Source organism: Sinocyclocheilus anshuiensis, unplaced genomic scaffold, assembly GCF_001515605.1.
Source record: "Sinocyclocheilus anshuiensis isolate Anshui unplaced genomic scaffold, SAMN03320099.WGS_v1.1 scaffold776, whole genome shotgun sequence".
In the NCBI taxonomy this organism is placed as follows: domain Eukaryota; kingdom Metazoa; phylum Chordata; class Actinopteri; order Cypriniformes; family Cyprinidae; genus Sinocyclocheilus; species Sinocyclocheilus anshuiensis.
The window spans coordinates 590351-613852 of NW_015555808.1; the positions used below are offsets into that span (position 1 = coordinate 590351).

Here is a 23502-nt window from a genome sequence, read left to right on the forward strand (position 1 = left end):
TATGAAGTAAAAAATAAGATCGTAATATAGTAAAATTGAATAAACCCTATTAGCTGGGTTAAATCAACCCATTATGAAAAACAACCTGGTTAAATTTAACCCAAGATGGGTTATGTCCTATATTTACCCAGCCCTTGGGTTAATAACAACCCAAACTGGGTTGTTTTTAACCCAGTGTTTTTTAGAGTGTACACTCTAAAAAATGCTGGGTTAAATGCAACCCAGTGCTGGGTAAAATAGGGACAAACCCAGCAATTGGGTTGTTTTGACCCAGCGGTTGGGTTAAATGTTCAACCCAACCTTCTGGGTAGTAACCCAACCACTGGGTCAAAACAACGCGACAAAATCGGGACGCGATTTCTACCGAGGGGACCATCCCCCCGGAACGCGATCGCGATTTCTACCGAGGGGTCCCAACCTCCTCCCCCCCAAACAAGCCGTGACCCTATCCAAATATCAAAAGTCAACATATGCTACTTCCATTCCTAAAATACATATTTTACAGTCAATGTTATGCATTATACACAATTTCAACTAGTAGGCCTACCATAGTAGTCATAAACAGAAGCTCAAAGGCTGCTCCCTCACAAATGTCATAATCTAGCACAGTATTATTATTGGTATGTAAAATATTTCAGTACACGCATTTCAGTCCATTACAATTTTTGCAATATGTCAAACCTTTAAACCGCGGGAAAAGAAAAACCAGTTTGTAGCATGATGTAGTTTTTTTTACTGTTAAAGCTAGGGTTGTCAGTAAAATTAATTCAACGTAGGCCTAATTGATCTCATTTAAAAAGCAGCATTGCTGAAACAGCATTGCCAATTTCAGTAAATGTGTTTAAAAATTGCATTGAACATATGTAATCTAGCCTCTTACATTATCACGTTAACTCTGACAGAGGATTTTGCAAAAGTCTCCCACATTTCCACCAAGCCCAGACTGAACCTAGCATACATTGATTTCACTGTGACATTTATTATACTATTTTAATAATATGGAATAAAGAAAAAAAAATACAAGAGCAAGAGGTAGGCCTAACATTAGCTACCAGACAAAAAATGACAAATTTAGGCTACATGTTTTCAGCATGTTTTTTTTTTTTTAGATTGTTCCAGAATGTTTATATATAAAGTTTGTGTATAATTTATAAAATGCAAGAAATTTGGTTTGAAAATTAAGATACCACTTCATATGTATGGGGAAAAGAAAAAAGTGCCTGAAGCGCCATTCAACGCAGCTCGCATTGTTCCTAGTCTACTTAGCAGTGTAGATGTGCTGTACTGTAGGGCTCGCTCGCCTACTTGCCCCGCCCCATCTGCATTCTCATTGGTCCTTGCCAAGCCTACTGTAGCGGTCGACGAAGGAAGGCGGAATAAGCAAATCCGAGGAGGTTGCGCACATCACGCCATCATCACTCGCATGCTGCTGAAGCCGGTAGTGATCGGAAATGTGGCCCCAATTCAGGCTGATAAATTGTAATTACAGTGTCTTATTTGCGTTATTATCAAGTGGATCATCATCATCTCTTTGTCTCATACGCTTACCGCAACCGGAAGAGAATTACACATCTAGTCAAATTTGATACGAACTAGAATCGTTTATGTCTAAGTGAAGGGTGTTAATTTTGTCGAAATGGTGGCAGGTGAGTTTCTTCAGGAGCAGCATGCTCCGCCTGACAGCACACCTGACGGCGCTGTCACTGAAGGAAATACAAACGAGGACAGCGCCTACAAGGAGCTTTCCAATGGATCGGTCCATATAACGCTGGATCCGAAGGTGCTGGAACAGGAGCTTCCACCACCGGACGAAAAAGAGGCGATGCTGCCCGGTGAACAGAATAACGGAACGCTGGAGACGAGACTCTACTGGAGGCGGTTTGCCGTTCTCGCGGTTTTCAGCTTCTATTCGCTCGTCAACGCCTTTCAGTGGATCCAGTACTGCATCATTACAAACATCTTCACGGGCTATTATAATGTGTCAAGCATCGCGATTGACTGGCTCTCCGTGGTCTATATGGTCGCGTATGTACCTTTAATCTTCCCCGCGACGTGGCTGTTGGATAAGAAGGGGCTGCGATTGACGGCGTTGTTAGGGGCCGGGTTGAATGCCCTGGGCGCGTGGGTAAAGTGCGCCAGCGTGGGGCCCGGCCTGTTCTGGGTCACCATGACCGCCCAGATCATATGCTCTGTGGCACAGGTGTTCATCCTCGGCCTCCCCTCCAGAATCGCGTCGGTTTGGTTCGGCCCGGGAGAAGTTTCCACGGCCTGTGCCGCAGCGGTGTTGGGCAACCAGGTGTGACCTGTAAATTACATGCCATTAACGATACATTTGATTAAATATTACTTGGCATTTGACATATTATGTCATTTGCTTTTGTATTTAAATTTCCGTACAGCTGAGTCAGGTCAGCATTATTAAATAATTTCACGTTATGTTAAGTAGCATTTTCCCTTCTAAAAAAATACCATGCAAAAATTGTATTACTTTCAGAGATAGAGATGATAGTCTATCGTCAATTTTCTCTTATATTATTTTATAATTATTTTAAAGATATAGTTCACCCAAAAATGCAAATTGCCATTCCAAACCTGTATGACTTTCTTTCGTTCTTTTGTGGAACACAATAGGAAATATTTGGAAGAAATTTGGTAACAAAGCAGTTTTGGTTTCCATTGACTTCTGTTGTATGTTATTATTTTGGCGGGAACTATGGTAACCATGGTACATTTTTGTAAGGGTGCTAAGCATTTAAATGCACAGTAATATGAACTATATAACTTAAAGTGTGACCTGAAATATTTAACAGTGTGTATTTATTAGTCTTAAAGGGTCTAGTGTTTTATTATTGTTTTATATACTGATATGTTCATGAGACTTTGTGTAATATGGTCTTATTTCCCTTCAGCTTGGTGTAGCCATAGGTTTCCTGCTCCCACCTGTACTGGTTCCCAACACAGCTGACGACAAAGATCTCATGGGCCACAACATCAGCATAATGTTCTATGGAACAGCTGGAATTTCAACTCTGCTCTTCTTTCTAACAGTATTTGGTAATAACTAGTATTTACTAGGGTTGTAACGGTATGAGATTTTCACGGTATGACAATCGTATCAGAAAATATCGCGGTTATCACGGTATACATTAAACGATAATTATTATCAGTAACAATGACTCTTAAAAGAACAAGAGCACGTTATTTGAGTGAACAAATCCTTTATTAAAACAAACTTGAATCCATTTTAATGAAAGTATTGAAGTCTCCCTTCTAAAAATGTTTTTTTTAATTAATTTAAAAAACAATAAAAAAATAAAGCTGTACACCTTATGTATATCTATATCACACTTTAACATTTGAATTAATGTTTTAAAATGTTATCAAATGAAAATTTACAAATTTTATTTTTGGCAAAGTTAAAACACGGACAAACATGATATTAATTGAAAACAATGTTTAAATAAACGATTTGATTATAAAGAATATTATTATTGTTGTTATAACTTTGAAGTACATTGTACAATGCTAATATATTTCAGTCATAATTTCAAATTAAATCGAACTTTTATTTTGACGGATTGTAGCGGACCTTTGAGTTTCAGAGAGTATTTGACAATGGTTTTTCTCAAATAAAACTAGGAAATGTTTATTTACGTTTTCTCTCAGAGCAGCTCTGCTGATGTTCATGTTTATGTATCTTAGACGCTGAAAACACCATTTATGTATGCCTACTTCAGTATGCAGTAGATAAAACAGCGCCACTCAGAGCCATGCAGAAACAAGCAGATTATTTATATAGCAGTCTCTTTGCGCTTTAATATTCACAGATACATATCATAACTACTTTTGACTTATCCATCCATCCGATTGCGCGTTTTACGTAACATCCTCGTTATACTGTAAATTCCATGTTCACGACTGCACTGGGATTCCCTCTGCATCACGGAAATCATACGGCCTTAACTTATAACTTTTTATAAATGCGACATACCTTTATCTGCACGGAGGGATGGTGTTCGCGAATATGAGCGAAGATGTTGGATGTATTGCCTGCTTTTGCAGCCACTTTGCGTCCACATTTTTTGCAAATTGGATCCATCACTAAGGACAACCCCGCGTTCGTTCAACATACGAAGTATTCCCATACGACAGATATTAACTTTTTTTTCGGCGGGGAGATGGAGATTAGATATTATCTCTGTTTCTGTAATTGTCTCCGGTGCATGTGCGTGTAAGCAGCCAAGTGAATGCAGAGTGAAGCAGCCGAGCGGAAATAAGTTGCATGTGCGATTGTGAGACATGTGAGATTTTTTTCATTCATAAAAAAAAAAAAACCGTAGATATGCAAATGTTTACGGTATGATAACAGTGCACGTTTAAACCGTGATAAACCGTCATATAGTTACAGTCCTACTATATATTTCACATTGTTACAACTTTTTTGTAGAACAACTTTATGCAGGACATAAAGATTTAATTGCAACTGATACATGTATTAATGCTTGGTCTAAACAAATCATGGAAAACAACCTTCTCTCATTCAGTCTTCTGCATGCTTTTATGCCATTATAGTTCACAATACACAAACAAGTTGTAACGAACACCTTGCACATGATATTTGCATATAATGCTGTAATCTGTCATCAGAATATGGAAAAGAGCTGTTTTATAAACACAGGCAAGATAGTTGTATGCAACAGTGATTCATATTTTAAAGAGTATCAAAATGAATACAAGTATGTTAATCCTCACAACAGCTGTAGACATGTTCAGTAGTTGGATTATAAGAATTAGAAGTTCATGTGTGTCTCTCTCATTCGTTTTCTCAGTCATCAAGGACAGACCTCCACTCCCACCCAGCAAAGCACAAGCTGTTCTCTCCACCGGTCCAGCTGAAGACTATTCATACAAGAAATCAATCATCAACCTCTTCAAGAACAAGCCCTTCGTTCTGCTCCTCATCAGCTATGGTGAGAAAGACAATTATTTAATACAAAATAAAAATTCTGTCATCCTTTACTCAGACATATGTCGTTGTTAAAATTGTATAATACTTATTTATTGAAAAGCAAGTGTTTTTGGACAGATTTTCATTTCAAGTGTGCTTGTTGAGCCTTTTGGTTCTTGTAAACAACCCAGTGCCACAATGTATCTAAAAGTAATTATTTTAATTAGCTTATGGCAATAATTAAAACTTATTTAGTAATTATTTTAATTTTCATTTTCATTCATCTTAATATGTTCCCTGTGCCATACACCATTCATTATGAGATGATTTGTGTTATTTCGTCATGTATATGGCTTATTAACTTTATTATTAACTTTAACTTATTAACAGTAATAATACAGTATCAACCCTTCTCTAATGCTACAACTTCAGTTTTATTATGTAGAAAGTTCTGCACTTCAGCAAACATTGCCAAATCTTTTTTTCAACATAATTTATAAAATATTTGATATTGTTTTAGGCATCATGACCGGATCATTCTACTCTGTATCTACACTTCTCAATCAAATGATAATTTTTCATTATCCGGTAAGTGGCCTTTGATAAACTCAGCATGAAAATGCCATGTGCATGTGTGTAGGAGTCTCTCTGCATTTGTCTCAGGCGCACTTGGGTACTGTTTGCCGGGAATGGGCGGCTGGTCACCGATTTATTGTCCAGGCTCTTGCAGTTCATTAGCCACTTTTCATGCATGCCTGCTACTCATAACAGAGTCCAAATGAAAACACAAGCACTGTGTACATTCCCAAGTTTGATGTGTCCGAATGTTCTGCAGGCTTTCCCACCAGGCTTAAGTTTAGTGACCACACACCATGTGATATTTCTTACCGTGCATAACACTTCCATATCTTGTTGTGAGATCCATTTGAAAGAGGTGTCCCTGACAAAAGAATGAATGTTAGTCAAAAGTGTTGTAGACCAGGCCCAGAACACATTCTGGGCTTGGTTGCAACAAATCCCTTAAGCTATGAATACCCTTAGTTGTAATTATAAACAAATGATCGCTAAGGGTTTTCTTGACTTTGGCCTGGAGGCCTGGAGGCCTTTTGATCTTGCTTTTGTGAGCTTTTAATCCCAAAATCCTGAAATCAAAGCTCACTTGAGGACAGTATTACTAGCATGTTTAAAAATGATTGCAATGCTAATTTGAACTCTTAAAAACTCTTTCTTTAGGGTGAAGAGCTAAACACAGGGAGAATCGGCTTGACTTTGGTGGTGGCTGGAATGTTTGGCTCCATACTGTGTGGAATCTGGTTGGATCGTACTAAAACCTATAAGTATGTATATCTGCCAAACCGTATATTATTTTCCTCAAATATTTTGATTTTAATTGAATTGAAATGGCTCAAGTATTTAACTCCGGCAGTCATATTAGTGTCGGATTTTGATTATTAGCTGCTAATCTTTTAATCTTTTTCACTAGGTTGAGTATAATTATTTTATTACTAAAATTTCTCTTTTTAAGATGCGGTCACATTTTGGCAAAATATTGTGGACAAACAAGATCCATTTTTATTGTCAATAGTTCAGTGATGTATGAAGCACAGTTCACACAGAAGTCACTTTCAAACCAAGCAGCTTTCTGTTGGTCAACTTGGTGAATTTGCGTGACCAACTAGAACTCTTTGTGAAATGCCCATGCGAAATTCCAGATTGTTTGTATTCTTATTGAAAGAACAACGATAAATGTGACCACACCTTTACTCATTTTTAATACTCATGATTAACCCTCCTCACTTATTTTTATCCATTTACTGTTTATTATTTATCAGATCTGGGAAAAGCAGCTTGTCAAAGTTTTGCATTTTTCCTCTCGTCATTTAGATTGACTACATTGATCGTCTACATCCTATCCTTCGTTGGAATGGTGGTGTTCACTTTCACGCTGAACTTGAACCATCTGCTTGTTATCTTTTTTACTGCTGGTGCCCTAGGGTAAGCCTGTTTCTATCGTTTCTGAAATTAGTATCTTGATTCATAAGACCAGACAGGCCACTGTTCCTTGTTCTCCCTACCACACACAGTTTGTATATGCATACTCTTTTATATATATACATATACATATATATATATGCATTTGTTTGTAATTTATATAAATTATATATATTACTTATATTCAGAAAAAATGTGTGTATGTATGTGTATATATATATATATATATATATATACAGAAAGTATTTTTAAAGAAATAAATACTTTTATTCAGCAAGGATGCATTAATTTGATCAATTCAGTGACAGTAAAGACATTTATAATGTTATTATGTAACAAAAACTTATATTTCAAATACATTTTAAACAATCTATTTCAAATAAATTCCATTCTTTTGAATGTTTTATTTATCAAATATATATATCAAATATATATACATGCACACATATACTTTTATTTATGTATATGTATATGTATATATATTTTTTTATTTTAATATTTATTGATCAAAAGCAAGTGTTTTAAGACATTCTTGTGAACAGCCCAATGGCACAATTCTGTGTGTCAAAACAGCAGAAGTGGTCACTGGTCAGGTGTTGCTTCTTCATTGTTGTTTGATTCACTGAAACATGTTTGTGCATGCCGTACGTTAGTGCCTCACATTCAAATAGTTTTCACTGCCAGGTAGGTGTATATGCCTCATGTTACTACAATTCTTTTGGAAAGGTTTTTTATGACTGGTTACCTTCCCATTGGCTTCGAATTTGGCGTTGAAATCACATACCCTGAGTCGGAGGGCACGTCATCCGGTCTTCTGAATGCATTTGCACAGGTATGTATATGACCTGCTCATTCCTGACTTGTTTAATTTTTGTAGGAAGCTTTCAGTTGATCATTTCCAAATGCCATGGTAACCACTTTCAGTTTGAACAGCCTGGAAAGATGCAGATGTTTAGATTCTTCTTGAAAAGTCATTGTTACTTGCATATTTCTGTCTCATACTCTACTGTCTTTAATTTTAGGTGTTCGGCATCATTTTTACTTTCATCCAAGGGCACCTTACCACAGACTATAGCCCACTCAGCGGAAACATTTTCTTGTGTGCTTGGATCCTCCTTGGCATCGTTCTAACAGGTTAATTTTCCTATTTACAGGCTTTTCTCTCATTAATCAGTATTGTTAGTGAAGAGCATTAAGAAACTTCTGTGTTGTTTCTACAGCTCTGATTAAATCAGACCTCAAAAGACACGGCATCAATGTGAGCAATATAAACAAAGGACAAGCAGTAAGTCCACCTCATTTTTATTTCCAGTGTTGCTTTTCATCACTTTTGTGAACTAAATATGCCAAACACAACGAGGATCAAGATATCTCAGTGTATTTATAATCAGTTTAGTGCAAGATCAAAGTCAAAAAGGACAAAAGCCATGCTGTGTGCCTGAGAAAACGGGCCAAACTAGTCTATTAAAAATGTGAACATTGGTAGAGAAAACAGGCATTTTGCCTAGCAATATTAGAATAAAATGTAATGTCAAGAAATTAGATTTCTTTATATATATATATATATATATATATACTGTTTATATGTGTGTGTGTGTGTGTGTATATATATATATATATTCATATTACATCACATCACATCACATCATATTTAAACAAAGGACAAGCAGTAAGTCCACCTCATTTTTATTTCCAGTGTTGCTTTTCATCACTTTTGTGAACTAAATATGCCAAACACAACGAGGATCAAGATATCTCAGTGTATTTATAATCAGTTTAGTGCAAGATCAAAGTCAAAAAGGACAAAAGCCATGCTGTGTGCCTGAGAAAACGGGCCAAACTAGTCTATTAAAAATGTGAACATTGGTAGAGAAAACAGGCATTTTGCCTAGCAATATTAGAATAAAATGTAATGTCAAGAAATTAGATTTCTTTATATATATATATATATATATATATACTGTTTATATGTGTGTGTGTGTGTGTATATATATATTCATATTACATGACATCACATCACATCATATTTTCAGTATGATGTCTTTAAAGAAAGTTTATTCATCAACTTTTATTCAGATATTTATAATGTTACACAAATTTCTATTTCAAATAAATGCTGTTTTTTATTTTCTATTAAACAAAGAATCTTGGGAAAATGTATCATGGTTTTCACAAAAATGTTATGCAGCATAACTGTTTCACCGTTGATCATAAAAAGAAATGTTTTACCAAATCAGCTTATTAGAATAATTTCTGAAGGGTCATGTGACACTGAAGACTGGAGTAGTGATGCTGAAAATTCAGCTTTGTATCACAGGAATAAATGACATTTTAAAATATATTACTATAGAAAAGTTATTTTAAATTGTATTCCAATTTCCCAATATTATTGTTTTTACTGTATTTTGATCAAATAAATGCAGCCTTGGTGAGCATAGGCGATTTCTTTCAAAAACATTCATAAATCTTACCAACCCCAAACCTTTGAACGGTATTGGATTTGGCTTTCGGTAGCCTGTTGTTCAAGATAATAATTTTTGTCAATTTATTGCTGTCTTTAGGGAAATGCAGGTCTTCATTCCAGGTCTTAATGAGATCTTAATTGAACATCTGTTTGTCTCTCCTGAAGGTTCCCACTGAGCTGCCTTCTGAAAAAGCATCCAGTGACGTCAAGCAGGGGTCTTCTAGCTTACCTCGTGAGACTTCAATTTAAGTCTTAAATGTCTCCAACAGCACAGCAGACATCACAACAGATCACAGACTCTCCTGAGATGACTTGAAATCTCCTTATTTTGCTTTAATGTTATGATATTATAAAGAATTTTCAGTGAAAACGGACAGTGATAAGTGTTCACAAATATGCTGTGAATTAATTTCTCCAAATGTAGGCTGAAATGTGCACATACAGTCTGTATGTAAATGATACATGCATGATACTTTTTATTTGTTTCAAGAATTGTGGACCAAATATTAGGTATTTAACAGGGCTTGTAATGCCTATATGCACAATCCTGTTAGTGTGATTGGAACAGCATGTTTGTTTGCTTCGTCTCAAAGGACCTTTCTGACGGCGTGCTACTGTGAAGCATTGTTGTTCATTGTCACATCTGCTGATCATGTAATAATTCCACAAAGGCTATAAATTCACATTTTATTTATTCAGGATGATGAAGATTGCCCATATGTTAAATGAAGAGTGTTCTGTAAACCGAAATGGTCTTTTATGAAAAATTGAGTGCATGGGTAAACATGAGTGTTTCAGAAAATTAACTTACCATGATGAGACTGACGTCATTTTTAAGTGCTTATGCAGTCATTGTGAGATAAAAGCAAATGTTGTGTACTGCTTTTTTGACCTGAAAAACATAAAAGAACATTACACTTGTTTAGTCTTTTCCAGAGAGCACAAATCAATCTGTCAGTATGTGTGCCACATTAAGAATGTGTTTCGTTCAAAAAGGAATGTGATCCATTTACAAGAGTGTGTCGCTGACAGGCCTAGAGAAGTTTAATGAAAATGTCACACCTCAGACGTGTGGTAGAAAGAAGCACTATTATTATATAAGCCTAGGTTTGCCGTTTATTAATTATTTTTTTGTATTTTAGAAGCATATTTATTGGAAAGATAGCTTTTTCAGGATATTTTTTGTATTCATTTTTGGTTTCAATTTGTACTGTTTCTACTTAGTATACTTGTTGGTTAAAGAAGGCAGCTGTGCAAACTTGAGTTTCACGTGATTGTCACAAATGATGCTGGGAAATTCACTGTAAAGTAAAACTGTGCAAGAACTCGTTTGCATTGCAGTCTGGACACTGGAGGAGTGGAAATGTGTCATGTTTCTATCACTGCTGTTGTAAAATAATAAAAAGAATCTTGTCAAAATTAAGTTATGCTGTTTGCTGATTAAAAAAAAAACTTGTTCAATAAAATGTGAAATAATAGACGTAAATATATTGCAAATGTTTGTCATTTAAAACAGTTTTTTTTTTAAATGTGATCATTATGATCATTCTCATGCAAAGAACTATCATCCTAAAATTTGCAATGGCATCTATGTAGTTTCTTATTTAGATGTACAATTTATACTGAGAAATTAATATCATGAAAGTGTAAAATATTATTCTAACAATATTTAGTTTCCATTCTGTTACATATTTTCTACTCATAACAGTACTGTGAGGTAAAATTTATTTACTGTAATCTAATTGCTATTTATTTTTAAAAATATTTATTAATTTTTACACTATTTTTCTCTGAATTTTTAATGGGCCTACTACCACTCTCTTGAGGCCACATGAAAATTATATATATATATATATATATATATATATATATATATATATATATATATATTAAGACTTCTTGAAAGACGTTTTAGGAAGTAACTAAATCTGTATTAAAATATTATGATGACGTCGAAAATATAGTTAGTAATTAGTAGGCCTATAAAGTTTACAAGAAAAACAACTATAGATAGCACATGTAAAGCTGAGATTATCTACAAAACAGCATGGAGTATGTACACAGATTCAGCTGTTCGGACTGAATGAATTCCAAGTCCCTAGTCTTTGATGAAATGCAAACCTTTAGAAGGGTTGGAGCACTCTCTAGTGATCATACAGGACAGTTGTCATTTGTCACTCGTGACTAAAACGCCATTCGGTTGGAATTAAATGTGCTTTAGATGTGTTTTATCGCAACAACTGTCTTGTTTGGGTTTTTTGAACTTCACCTTGAAGGAAGAGCAGAAGCTAAAAGCATTCTGAAATAGTTGGGTAAGATATATTTCTTATTTCAGACACCTAGAGGAGATAGAATTGACAGTCGAAATAGAAATATACTAAAATATAGAAATATACAAAATATATTTAAATAACATAAAATGTTTGATCTTATAAATAATATAAAACATGATCACAGCTAATGAAATAAGCACATATATAAAATTGATACTTTATACTATTTATAAAATAATCATTCGTCAACCTGGTTCAAGCCTTGAAGCCTCTGCTAATGAGCTGATGAGTGGGTTCAGGTGTGCTCTATAGGGGAAACATCCAAAATATGCAGCACTGGTAGATGATTCAATCTGCGCATACACCTTCTGTTGGAGATTGGAGATATCTGAAAGATGATTCTGTGCCCGAACAATGAGTAACAGGGCGTTGTTACATACCACCACTACTCAACAGGAATAACAGGGCAACAGGAATAAAAAAAATATATTTTCTTATGAAATTGTAATTAAATATAAGCTAATTCCATATCATCCATGTTTTAGACACTGGGTATTTCTTCTTTATTTGTAGAACGACACTCTGAGTTAGGGTTAATATAGTTAGCTAAACTAACTAAAACCTTAAAAATGCATTACTGTCACTTGAAATAAAATAAAACCGAAATAAATTATTTTTTTTTTTTATTTAAGCTAGCTTTCAAGGAAACATTTATCATTTTCATTTAGTATAACTTTAATGTACTAAAATACTAAAACTGAAATAAAAATGACTAAAAGCTATATAGGCATAAATAATAATAATAATACTAAAGCTTGAACTGAAATAAAAAAATAATAATAATAAAAAAAGAAGAAGATTCAAATAAAAACTAATTCAAAATAATAATAAAAAAACCATACTAGTATCTCAATGATACTAAAATAACACTCCTGTGAGTTTTTACTTTCATGTGTTTTGAGGCCATTTTTAACGGAAAGCATGAAAAGGTGCAACAATTATTTTACTTATTAGAAAAAACGTAGCGACTGTTAAATCGTTAATGCCCTCAACGTACATTTTTTTAAATGGTATAATATATTTTTATGGTTTGGGTTTGACATAGTACACTATCACTTTAAATGCACATTTTAAAAGCTCACAAAAAAAAACCCTGCTGGCTACACAACGAAGGTTCACGCCCATTTCCGCCACTTTGGCCAATCACGTGCGGATCTATTGCCCTTATATGGAATTGAACCCGCCTCACTTTGTTGCTTCATCCAATGAAAAGCCAGTAGAACGTGGTTGGCTGTAGTTTATGGTGATACAATAACAGTATCAAAAAACGCTAGAGTGAGTGACCATTGTTGAGACCGTCAGTGAAAGCGGTTACACGCCTTCTCAGGAAATCAGATCATTCATTATTAACCTACTCTACAGTCAGGTGTTAAATTATTCTACCGTGGATTATTTAGCCCGTGATACCTCCGCAGGAGTCGGACGCCTCATCGGTGTTTTTAGCGAAAGGATGAAGTAGTTTCTGTAGCACCCTGAGATCCGGAGCTGATCGCCAACTACAGTATGCGGTTTACTGGGAACATATATGACCATTTCTGATCTGAAGCTCACTCAGTAGTTTGCTACAGATATGGTATCCCTGACCATTTTTCTGCCTTTGGCTCGTTTTCAAACCTCCTGAATTTTTACACTTGAGCAGGACCGAGTGGGTTTTGGCACATTAGTATACATGCTCGAGACGCAACATGTCTTTGTACATGAGTGCTGGGCAGTCATAACTGATTTGGGGAAAAACAAGGGGAAACTCCCCTCCGAAGACTCCTGAACAATGACAGGACCAAGCGCCACCAGCAGCGGCTCAACGGCCAAGATCAGCAGACACGGTCGGTCTAAGAGCAGCAGTACTTACTGTTACACTACCGGTCCGGCTGCTGAATCCTCCTCATCCACTGCCGCGAACAACACTGGTAGGTCGTCCGGTGAGGAAGAGGAGAAAGACGGCGGGGTCCCGTTTTTCGTGAACAGGACGGGCTTTCCAATAGACACCGTCACCTGGGACAGAATGTGGTCACACGTCACCAGAGTTCATCCTGATGGACAGGAGATGGTGGATAGAATACGAAATGCAACACACCTCCCTAAAGTAAGTGGAAAGTACTGGATTATTTATGTAGGCAGTGTCTGAGTCTCAAAACCCAGTGAGCTGTATGCCTAGACAATATTTTGGGTGTCATAAAGATGTCCAAAAATGCTGTCTTGATAATGATACCCCAAAATGTTATCTTGTTAGGAAGCTCATGTATGTTGATAGGCAGCTTATTTATATAATCCCCAAAAATGTGGTACCCCAAAATATCTAAAAATGCTGTCTAGCTATGGCAACTTATTTATATAATGTCCAAAAAAGCTGTTATGTTTGGCAAGTTACTTGGTTTTGAGTAACGGCCACTGTATGTGTGTTTGTACAGATGTACAGTTAAAAAACAATTGATGCAATGGATAAAAAAAAGGACAATTGTCATACAATTGTTTTGCATGTTTCTAGACATCTTGGAAGTACAATGGTACATGAATATAATAATTTTTTACCTTGGTATATATTAAAGTTTTCATAGATAATACCATCTGATACATCACTGACTGTACTATGGTAAACACATCTTCTCTGTCAAAGTAATATTTGACATAGTAACGTACAAAAGTTTGGGGTCAGTACTAACCATTTTTGTTTTTTTGGAAGGAAATTTAATATTTTATTTAGCAAGGATGCGTTTAATCGATTGTACGTGTCAGTAATGGCATCTGTGATGAAAAAAGTATCCCGTTTACCACAAAATATTAAGCAGCACAACTGTTTTAAACATTAATAATAAGAAGAAATGTTTCTTGCAAACCAAATCAGCATATTAGAATGATTTCTGAAGGATCATGTGACACTCAAGACTGAAGTAATGGCTGCTAAATATTTAGCTTTGCCATCACAGGAATAAATGACATTTTAAAATATATTAAAATAGAAAATTTGTTCAAATAAATGCAGCCTTGGTGAGCATAAGATATTACTTTCAAAAGCACACTCACAAAAAAAATCAACAGCTGAACCTCAAAATTGGCCTTTATATGAAACCTTGGACACATTTACCAGAATAATGTTTATATATAAATAGCATCTCACAAACTGCCATCTGTGTGACACAGTTTCCACCAAGAGGAAGTGCAGACTATGTGACATGTGAGTGGATTTACACTGTGCTACATTGTCCCTTCTCATAAATTTCATTACAAACCAGGCAAATGAGAGATCTGTTCCAACCAATGACAACTATGCAGAAACATGCCTCTGTTAATGCACATCAAATGAGGAATGATGCCATGTGACATTTTAGGACTTTCACTAGGATTAAGGTTGCTGCCATGTCCCTTTGTCACAATTTTGTTTTAACCTCCAAACATAAACCGATCAGGATTCATAGAGCATGCAGATGAAGGGCCTCGGAGGGGAATAAAGTGAATCTTAATCGCAGACCACGTAATCCTCAGTGCTCAGATGGACAGCATTCACAGGGTCAAGCAGTGTGTTTATTCTAGCTCTTTTGTTTTAGTTAACACTATTGTGTATTCCAGCATGCTCATATGTGCTGATGCATGCAGAACAAAGGCATCTGATTGGTCGAAAGTGTTGAGTCAGATCCCTAGATGTTAAAGTGATTTATTAAGGGACATTCCCCACCAGCAAGTGTTGAACAGGTGCGTGGAGTGACTCCATCAGATCAGCCAGATTAGGAGTCACGCAAACGGCTGTGACACTAGCCAGACATGTTAGAGCCATAGAGTGACAGTCCATGGGAAAGAACTCACTGTGAACCTGTGAATGATCACATTGATGGAGAATCAGAGTCTCCAGGACCTTGGATCCAAGGGCACTGCAGTTATTATGTAAACAAACCACATAGGCTACCAGTACAGCGGTGTCCATGCGTGTGCAGTTTAACAATATTCAAAAACTAAATAGAGTATTAATTCTAATTTATAGCACAGATGCATTCCTAAAATCATCTTTTGGGTTTGTTTTTTGATACAATCCATTTGCTAGTGTGCTATTACAGATAATCCACATAATTTCTGTTGTTTTGTCTTGGTAAAAATGTATCCCATCTTCCACAGAATTAAGCATGCAGCACAGCTGTTTTCAACATTGATATTAATAAGAAATGTTTCTTGAGCACCAAATCAGCATATGAGAATGATTTATGAAGGACTATGTGTGACCCTGAATGCTGGAGTAATTGCTGCTGAAAATCAAGCTTTGCTATCACAGGAATATATTACATTCTAAAAGATATTAAAACAGTTATTTTAAATTGTAATAATATTTCAGTGTTACAGTTTTTGCTGTATTTTTGATCAATCAGTTGCATTCTTGGTGAGCATATGAAGCTTCTTTCAAAAACATGAAATCATTTCGCCTACCAAGACCTACCAATAATCCCATTTAAATGGTAGTGTATGCATGCCGAAATGTAGCCAATCCTTTGGTTTTTGGAGTGTTATTTGGGATAATCTGCATAATTCCTGTTGTTTTGACAGTTGGGCCTTTATCAAATTGTTTTTGGGGCACTCCTTGATATCTCAACCAAAGGTCCCCAGCTAAAAATGTGTTCTTTATGGTGAAAGAAATACATAAATGAAGAATAAAGCCAAAATATTAAATGTTATAATACTTACTAATCCACTATTTCTGAGGCCTTATATGATTCTGTCAAAAAGCATGTGTGTGTTACTTTGCATACAGCTGGTACATCTGTTAAAGAGGAATGTCTGAAGAACAAATAATGTGGAAACTAGAAATATATCCTTTTATCAACATACCTGTCCCAAAAAAGATTCTTTTTCCAAAGTTTGCGTGACTGTAACTAGGAATGACCCATTTGTTTTCTGCAATGACTTTGTTACTGTAACGACTGAAAAGTGTACATCTGTTCTCTTAGATGGACAAATGTTCTGGGCGGCTTGTATCGTCACCTACAGTATGTGAGTCTCAAGTTTCGCTACAGTCCCACGGGTGGGCAGAGGTCAGCTAACGGCCCTGTGAGTGTGGATTGTGGCCTATTTATTGCTGACCTCCTTTCAGGGAAGGAGAGACCCAGTTGAGCCTGTGGAATAGAGCCTAGATGTAAACGAAACCTCTCTCAGAGAATTCAGACTGTCAGAATCAATATTCAGAGTGTCATTTGTATTCAAAGACACTTTTTGGAAATCAACACTGAACTGAAAGCCTGAACATAAATTAAAATGATAACTGTGCTGTGATAATTTCAAGCAGTGGTTCTCAACTGCTGGGTTTATGTTCTAGACAGCAGGCAACAGGATGATGAATGTAGACTACCTGAGATTTGAAAGAAGTCTCTTATGTTCACCAAGGCTGCATTTATTTGATCAGAAATACAGTAAAAACAGTATATTGCTGATTTTTTGTTTACTTTTATACAGTACAATAAAAATGTTTGTACTATGTTGAGTTGCCTTTTGAGTCTTGAAGCAAAACCAGTTGAGATGCACTGTGTTCAATAACACCATTTTAATGAGGCTATAAGTTCTTGTGACGTTTGTTACACCTCAGGTTTCTAAACACCTCTATTTAAGTGCTGAGAAAGAAGGTGTGTATTTGCACCTCTGCCTTCCAAAAGTTATTCTACTCCGAACAACAGCATTGTTATTCTGCCATCATAACATTGGCGCAAAATACAATGTATTTCTGCGCTTCTGTATCAAAAGGCTTCAGAAGTCAGCACAGACAGACAAGACTGTATTATCCTGCCTTCCTACAGTCTCTTCTGTTCTCTTGCACTGGGCAGATCGAGATAAAGAGGAAACAGTAGATGATTCCCTTTCTCATTTCCTCCTGTGACCCAGTAGCTCTTGCATGCCTCCAACACACACGGTGCCCTTATTGAAAGTAAAAACCAATGGTAAATCCTGCCTGCATTTATGTGTCAAGCTTTGGTCTAATGCTGTTAATGTGTTGTAATAAAGAGATTGTTTCAGATAGAGGACAGCCTTTTTTCTATCTTTCATTAATTGCTTATTTTCTTCTAATGAATGGAGGCTTGTGTGCGAGAGGATGACCTTTATTCATTGCTAATTCTCTTTGCGGTTAGAAGTGTCATTGTAGGGGTTTCAAATGATCAATGAAGCACTTTTTCTATAGATGATAAGGACTTTTCATGCCATTGAGACCTCAGAATCTGATTGATGAATCTCCTTGTGGTTACAAAAGTTACCTTGTGACTAGGTTGCCAACTTCAGGAGGATAAAAACAAGTGACAACCGCGAACCTCCCTTTCTTAATACTACATTTCATTTAAGATTTAAAAGGATAGGTCTGCCTAAAATGAAAATTGTCATCATTTACTTGCCCTAAAATCGCTCCAGAAATGTTTTACTGTCTTTTTACTGCAGAAAATGAAGGAATATATTTTTGTTTCGACTGTTCTTGTCCATATACAATGAAAGTCAGTGGTGTCCGAAACAACACTAGACTTCATTGACTTTCAGTATATGGACAAAACATTGAGACATGAACAGAAATTAAATGCTGCATGATCACAGTATATGCCTGCAGCTATGTATTTCTTTATATCTGTAACATCTTGTAATGTCATACTGAAGTATCACGCATTATTACACACATCAATTTAGCTTTTGCCAAGGCAGATTTTAACACTGGAGAATGACTGTGCATAATTCAAGACGACACTTGCTCAACTTGATGTTTTTTAATATAGCAACAAATCCAGTTGAAACCCAGCAAATAAAAGTTAACTAGAAGTATGTAACATCAATAACGTGACACTAGAATAAAAATATATGCACAAACAAATATTGGGCAAACCTGAATTTACTCCAGTCTTTAGTGTCACATGATCTTTCTAATATACTGATATACAGGATTCTTTGATGAATAGAATGTTCAAAAGAGCAGCATTTATTTGAGATAGGAATCCTTTGTAACATAATAAATGTCTGTTAATTTTGATCAATTTAATGCTGAATAAAAGTTTAAGGATATAGTTTGCTAATTCTCTCTCTGTTTTCACAGCACCCCATGCCATCGGTTCCAAACTTTAAGCCATCGATGTCTGTGCCTGATTGGCTCCATGCCGTCCAGAACTACATGAGAAACTTGCAGTATCCTTTACCCTCCACAAACCGTTTGCTCTGGAAAAGTTTAACTGATGTATTCTAAACCTCTGCTTCTTCTGGATGCATTATGGATTCATGGGCACTCATTTCTTTGGAGTGTCAGTTATGCTTTTTCGCTCAGTGTAATTTATTCAGTCAACTCGAGTTACTCAAAGTGCCTTTTTGGTTGGAGTGTCAGTCACTTTAATGTAGAGACATATTAGCATGGGTCTGCATACTTCTGGTAGTCTGATTTTTACCGTTTTCTTCCTCATGCTTTAAAGGCTGCCAGTGAAAATGGGGGGCTTTGATATAGATTAAAGGAATAGTTCACTCAAAATGAAAATTTGCTGGAAGTTTATACGCCCTCAGGCTATCCAAGGTGTAGATGAGTTTGTTTCTTCATCTGAACAGATTTTGAGAAATTTTAGATTAAAATTTGCATTGCTTGCTCACCAATGGATGATCTGCAGTGAATGGGTGCCGTCAGAATGAGAGTTCGACACTTGATTAAAACATCACAATAATCCACACGACTCCAGTCCATCAATTATAGTCTTGTAAAGTGAAATGTTGTGTGTTTGCATGAAACAATCCATCAAGACATTTTTAATTCAAATCATTGCTGCTAATATACGAGTCATCTATCCATAATATTGTTTTCTCCAGTCAAAAAGTTGTCTTGTCTGAATCGGAAGCAAAAACACCATAACAAACGAAAACAGATTTGATGTTGTTTTTGATGTGAGAGGACAACAGGGGATGGACTTTTTCACTAGTGGAAGCATTATTATGGTTTATGAACGCAGCTGTTCACTTCACAAGATGTTAACAGATGGACTGGAGTAATGTGGATTGCTTGCTTATTATTGTGATGTTTTTTTTCCAGAAGTTTGAACTCTCATTCTGACGGCACCCATTCACTACAGAGGATCCATTGGTGAGCAAGTGATGTAATTCTGAATTTTTTCCAAATCTGTTTGATGAAGAAACAAACTCATCTACATCTAGGATGGCCTGAGGGTAAGTCAATTTTAAGCAAATTTTCATTTTTGGCTGACCTATTCCTTTACGTTGGATATTGCCTTGTCTATGCTACTTGATGGTTAGATGACTTCAGCTGCTGTGGCTATTTATATTCATCATTGTGTGCGATTAATATATCAGCATCTGAATTTCCTCCCACAAATACAACAATGTCTGTGAAGGGTAATGAGTATGTAGGGTTCAACAGGATATTGTTCGCAGCTGTGCATTTTGACACGCATGAGTCACAATGAAAAAACAGGAAAATGAGGATTCCTAAATGAGCCGTACAAACTTCACGTAGCTCCTTAACTGCTGACAGATACAACCATACAGGAACGCAGTTCTTTGAGATTAAGAAAACCAGACCTCTGAGTGGGTAAGTGATGCCATCACTGAGGTATTTCATCATCCTGTCTGTCTACCCCGTCTTTCCTGTTTTTAGTCTTTTCTTTTTCCTGTTCCTTCTTGTTTTATATTTATTTTGTGCTCTTGGTGGAAAATCTCTTTTAAAAAGCAGGTGTGATATTAATTTAAAATAGTGCCAACATGCCTTTTTACAAAATATAGAGCTTATAACCAGACATGAAAACAAGTTTTAGGTTAATTTTAGATTGAAAAGAAGTCACTGACCCTGTATTGCATCAATCTTATCTCTTTCCAGGTTGATGGAGACCGCCAGAGAGATGATACGAGAATCACTTCCCATCAAATGCCTTGAAGCAGTTATCCTTGGAATGTATCCTTTAGCTTTACTGACAACAGCGTTGTTATTGTTAACAAATACTAAAACTATTAAAAACCGTTTTATTGAAAAAAAAAAAAACAGAAATAAAATTAAATATAAATATTGTATGTGACCCTGGACCACAAAACCAGTCTTAAGTTGCTGGAGTATATTTGTAGCAATAGCCAAAAATACATTGTATGGGTCAAAATTATCGATTTTTCTGTTAAGCTAAAAATCATTAGGATATTAAGTAAAGATCATGTTCCATGAAGATATTTTGTAAATTTCCTACCATAAAAATATCAAAACCTAATTTTTGATTAGTAATATTCATTGCTAAGAACTTAATTTGGACAACTTAAAAGGCGATTTTCTCAATATTTCGATTTTTCTTGCACCCTCAGATTCCAGATTTTCAAAAAGTTGTATCTCGGCCAAATATTGTCCTATCCTAACAAACCATACATCAATGGAAAGCTTATTTATTCAGCTTTCAGAATACATATAAATCTCAATTTAAAAAATTTGACCCTTATGACTGGTTTTGTGGTCCAAGGTCACATATGACAAACTTTTAAAATAAGTTTAACGACCAAAATTACTAAAACTAATAATGAAATGAAAATAAATTAAAGATAAATAGAAATATTACGAGTAATTGTTAAAAAAATGCTATAATTGTGTACATAAATAATGATTGATTGAATACACTCTCAATTGAAATCAATGAAACATGCATGGATAAATAATTTACAATAAGATCAATAACAAGCATTAGAACATAGATAGATGTGGGTAGCACTCACACTTTCTTCCGAAAATGTAGAAATCTAGTGCCTTTTTGTTTTAGTCTTGAACATCTTTCAGTCCCTAATGTATAAATCAGTTCTTATAAAAGTAATTATCACTATCGGGAACATGGAGCACAGTTAATTTGTCATGGGAAAGCCCCATTTCTCCCTTACTTTTATTTTTATTGTTGATTTTTCAATTGCTGAAATTGGGATGGAAGACTAAGCAGAGATCTGTCAAAGGCAATGTGCTTCAAATCACTGTCTTCCCTCATGATCCCCCACCCCTTCAACTCAGCCCGTAGCTTTTAGGCTCAGCTGTTGCTAGGAAACTAGGAGTCGTAGTAGATTCTCCTGAAGGGAGCCGCAGCTTCCTGTCCATGCAATCGATGCAGCTGTGCCATTCAGTGCCACTGGGAGGGTGAGTTCTTTCAGGAACTATTAGTGTCAGTTTGCGCATCAGATCCAGGCCAAGGGTTAAAGGTGTGGTTGATTGCGATTTCACTTTTTATAACGTTAGTAAGTTTCAAAATGTTCTAAAGCAGCGGTTCTTAATAATGTTCCTCGCGTCGCCTGCTTGGCCTCTCTCTCATTCAGATCATCAGCTCAGTTCTGTTCCATTTATACACTTATTTTCACATAGCTATGAGAAGCGTTAAACATGGACGTGTGTGCAGTTGCCGTACTGTATTAAAGCTTTAATCAGGACAAAACCGTATATTAAAAGCTAATACCAGCAGTAGAATTTACAAATAACAGCGTATCTAAAAGTATGAGACAACAACAAACAAAAAACATAGGCCTACCATTAAGTTTTTTAAAAAACGAAGCATTAACACATGTTAGACTGCACCCCATAAACACAATCAAACCTAGAAAAAAGCCAGTGAACCACCCCTTTAACTCAAGGTGAATGTCATCTTTGTCCGTGCAAATGCCAAGTGCAGCAGAGAAATGTTGTGGAGATCTGCTTTGCAGATTGCGGTGTGTTTCACGAGAGCCGCAGTGAGGACTGGACTCAAACATCATAACAATGAGTAGAGTATCAGAGAACACTGAGGCTATTGTTGTTGTAAATTTAAGGTTGCTATAAGCCATTAAAAAAAAAATACTGCACCTAAAAAGTTCTTACTAGACAAGTATATAAATGGAAAAACAATCATTTTAAACCCTCATTCTGACTTTCTGTGTGAAATGATCAATTTTTAGTCATATGCAAATGTATTTGCCCTTATAACGTCACAAATCCCACAATATCCAAATGAGCCATTTCTACAGTAGAGCTTGATTAAATGATTAAATGTCATGACCCCTTTAAAAATCTGTTTAAATGTAAAAGAATAGCAGAATTCACACCACAAGTATAACGAAATGGTGCTGAAGAACAATATTGTTGGAATCACTTCCAAAACATTTTTTTTTCAGCTGATGAATGATAAAAACATCAACAGCCAATCAGAATCCGTTCTGCTTTAAAGAGTTTGAGTGTTTAGAGTGGCAGATGACAAAACTGCAGCGCGTGCTTATAATAAACAGAACTATCATTATTAATGATTATCATTATTGTTATCTTTGTAGTTCTTGGTGTGAATTTGCCTTTACCCAATCAGAACATAACCAATTGTGTGAGCTTGGGGGCGGGGCTATACCTAGTGCAATTCCATTTGTTGTTAATAGTAGCGCAGAAACCATTTATGACAACTTAAAAAACATTTCAGTTGGGTCTGAACATCAAAAAGAAGATATCCTGATAATAATTTTTTCAACTGTAGGTGTCCACGATGGATTTACCCCAAAAAATGGGATGTAAAACTAGTTTAGGCCATATTCTTTTAAACTTTTTAAATCTGCAAGGTCAGCATTTTTAACTGTTATATCACAAGGACAACCCAAGGAGAAGTGTTTGGTCTTCACTTATTTTTCATACAAAATTTGGATAGAAATTAAGTTATCAAAAGACTGTCTGCATATTCAAACGAAGACAAAATGAACAAAGTGAAAACTGTGTGCTTGGAACCTATATCAGAAGTAATCCCCGCAGGTTTGGGTATGCGTGCATTGCAGATAAGAATGTTGAAATTCACGGCACTGCTGCT

The 23502-nt window shown here is 35.8% G+C and overlaps 2 protein-coding genes across 2 annotated transcripts in view; both read left to right on the forward strand.

Annotated features, from left to right (window-relative positions):
* The first annotated feature begins 1321 nt into the window (after positions 1-1321).
* Positions 1322-10154, forward strand: LOC107675086 (feline leukemia virus subgroup C receptor-related protein 1-like). Its single transcript, XM_016469295.1, has 10 exons — positions 1322-2296; positions 2910-3054; positions 4830-4970; positions 5469-5536; positions 6182-6285; positions 6833-6943; positions 7667-7772; positions 7963-8074; positions 8161-8225; positions 9570-10154. Exons 1-10 carry the CDS (start codon positions 1637-1639, stop codon positions 9651-9653), a joined length of 1596 nt encoding a protein of 531 aa, XP_016324781.1. The 5' UTR covers positions 1322-1636; the 3' UTR covers positions 9654-10154.
* Positions 10155-13000: 2846 nt separating this feature from the next.
* LOC107675075 (vasohibin-2-like) overlaps positions 13001-23502 on the forward strand; it is a 31625-nt gene continuing 21123 nt past the window's right edge. Inside the window, exons 1-4 of the mRNA XM_016469280.1 lie at positions 13001-13820; positions 18777-18865; positions 20208-20264; positions 20550-20624. Of these exons, the coding sequence (XP_016324766.1) occupies positions 13506-13820; positions 18777-18865; positions 20208-20264; positions 20550-20624 (536 nt within the window). The 5' untranslated portion in view covers positions 13001-13505. The remainder of the gene's footprint in view (positions 13821-18776; positions 18866-20207; positions 20265-20549; positions 20625-23502) is intronic.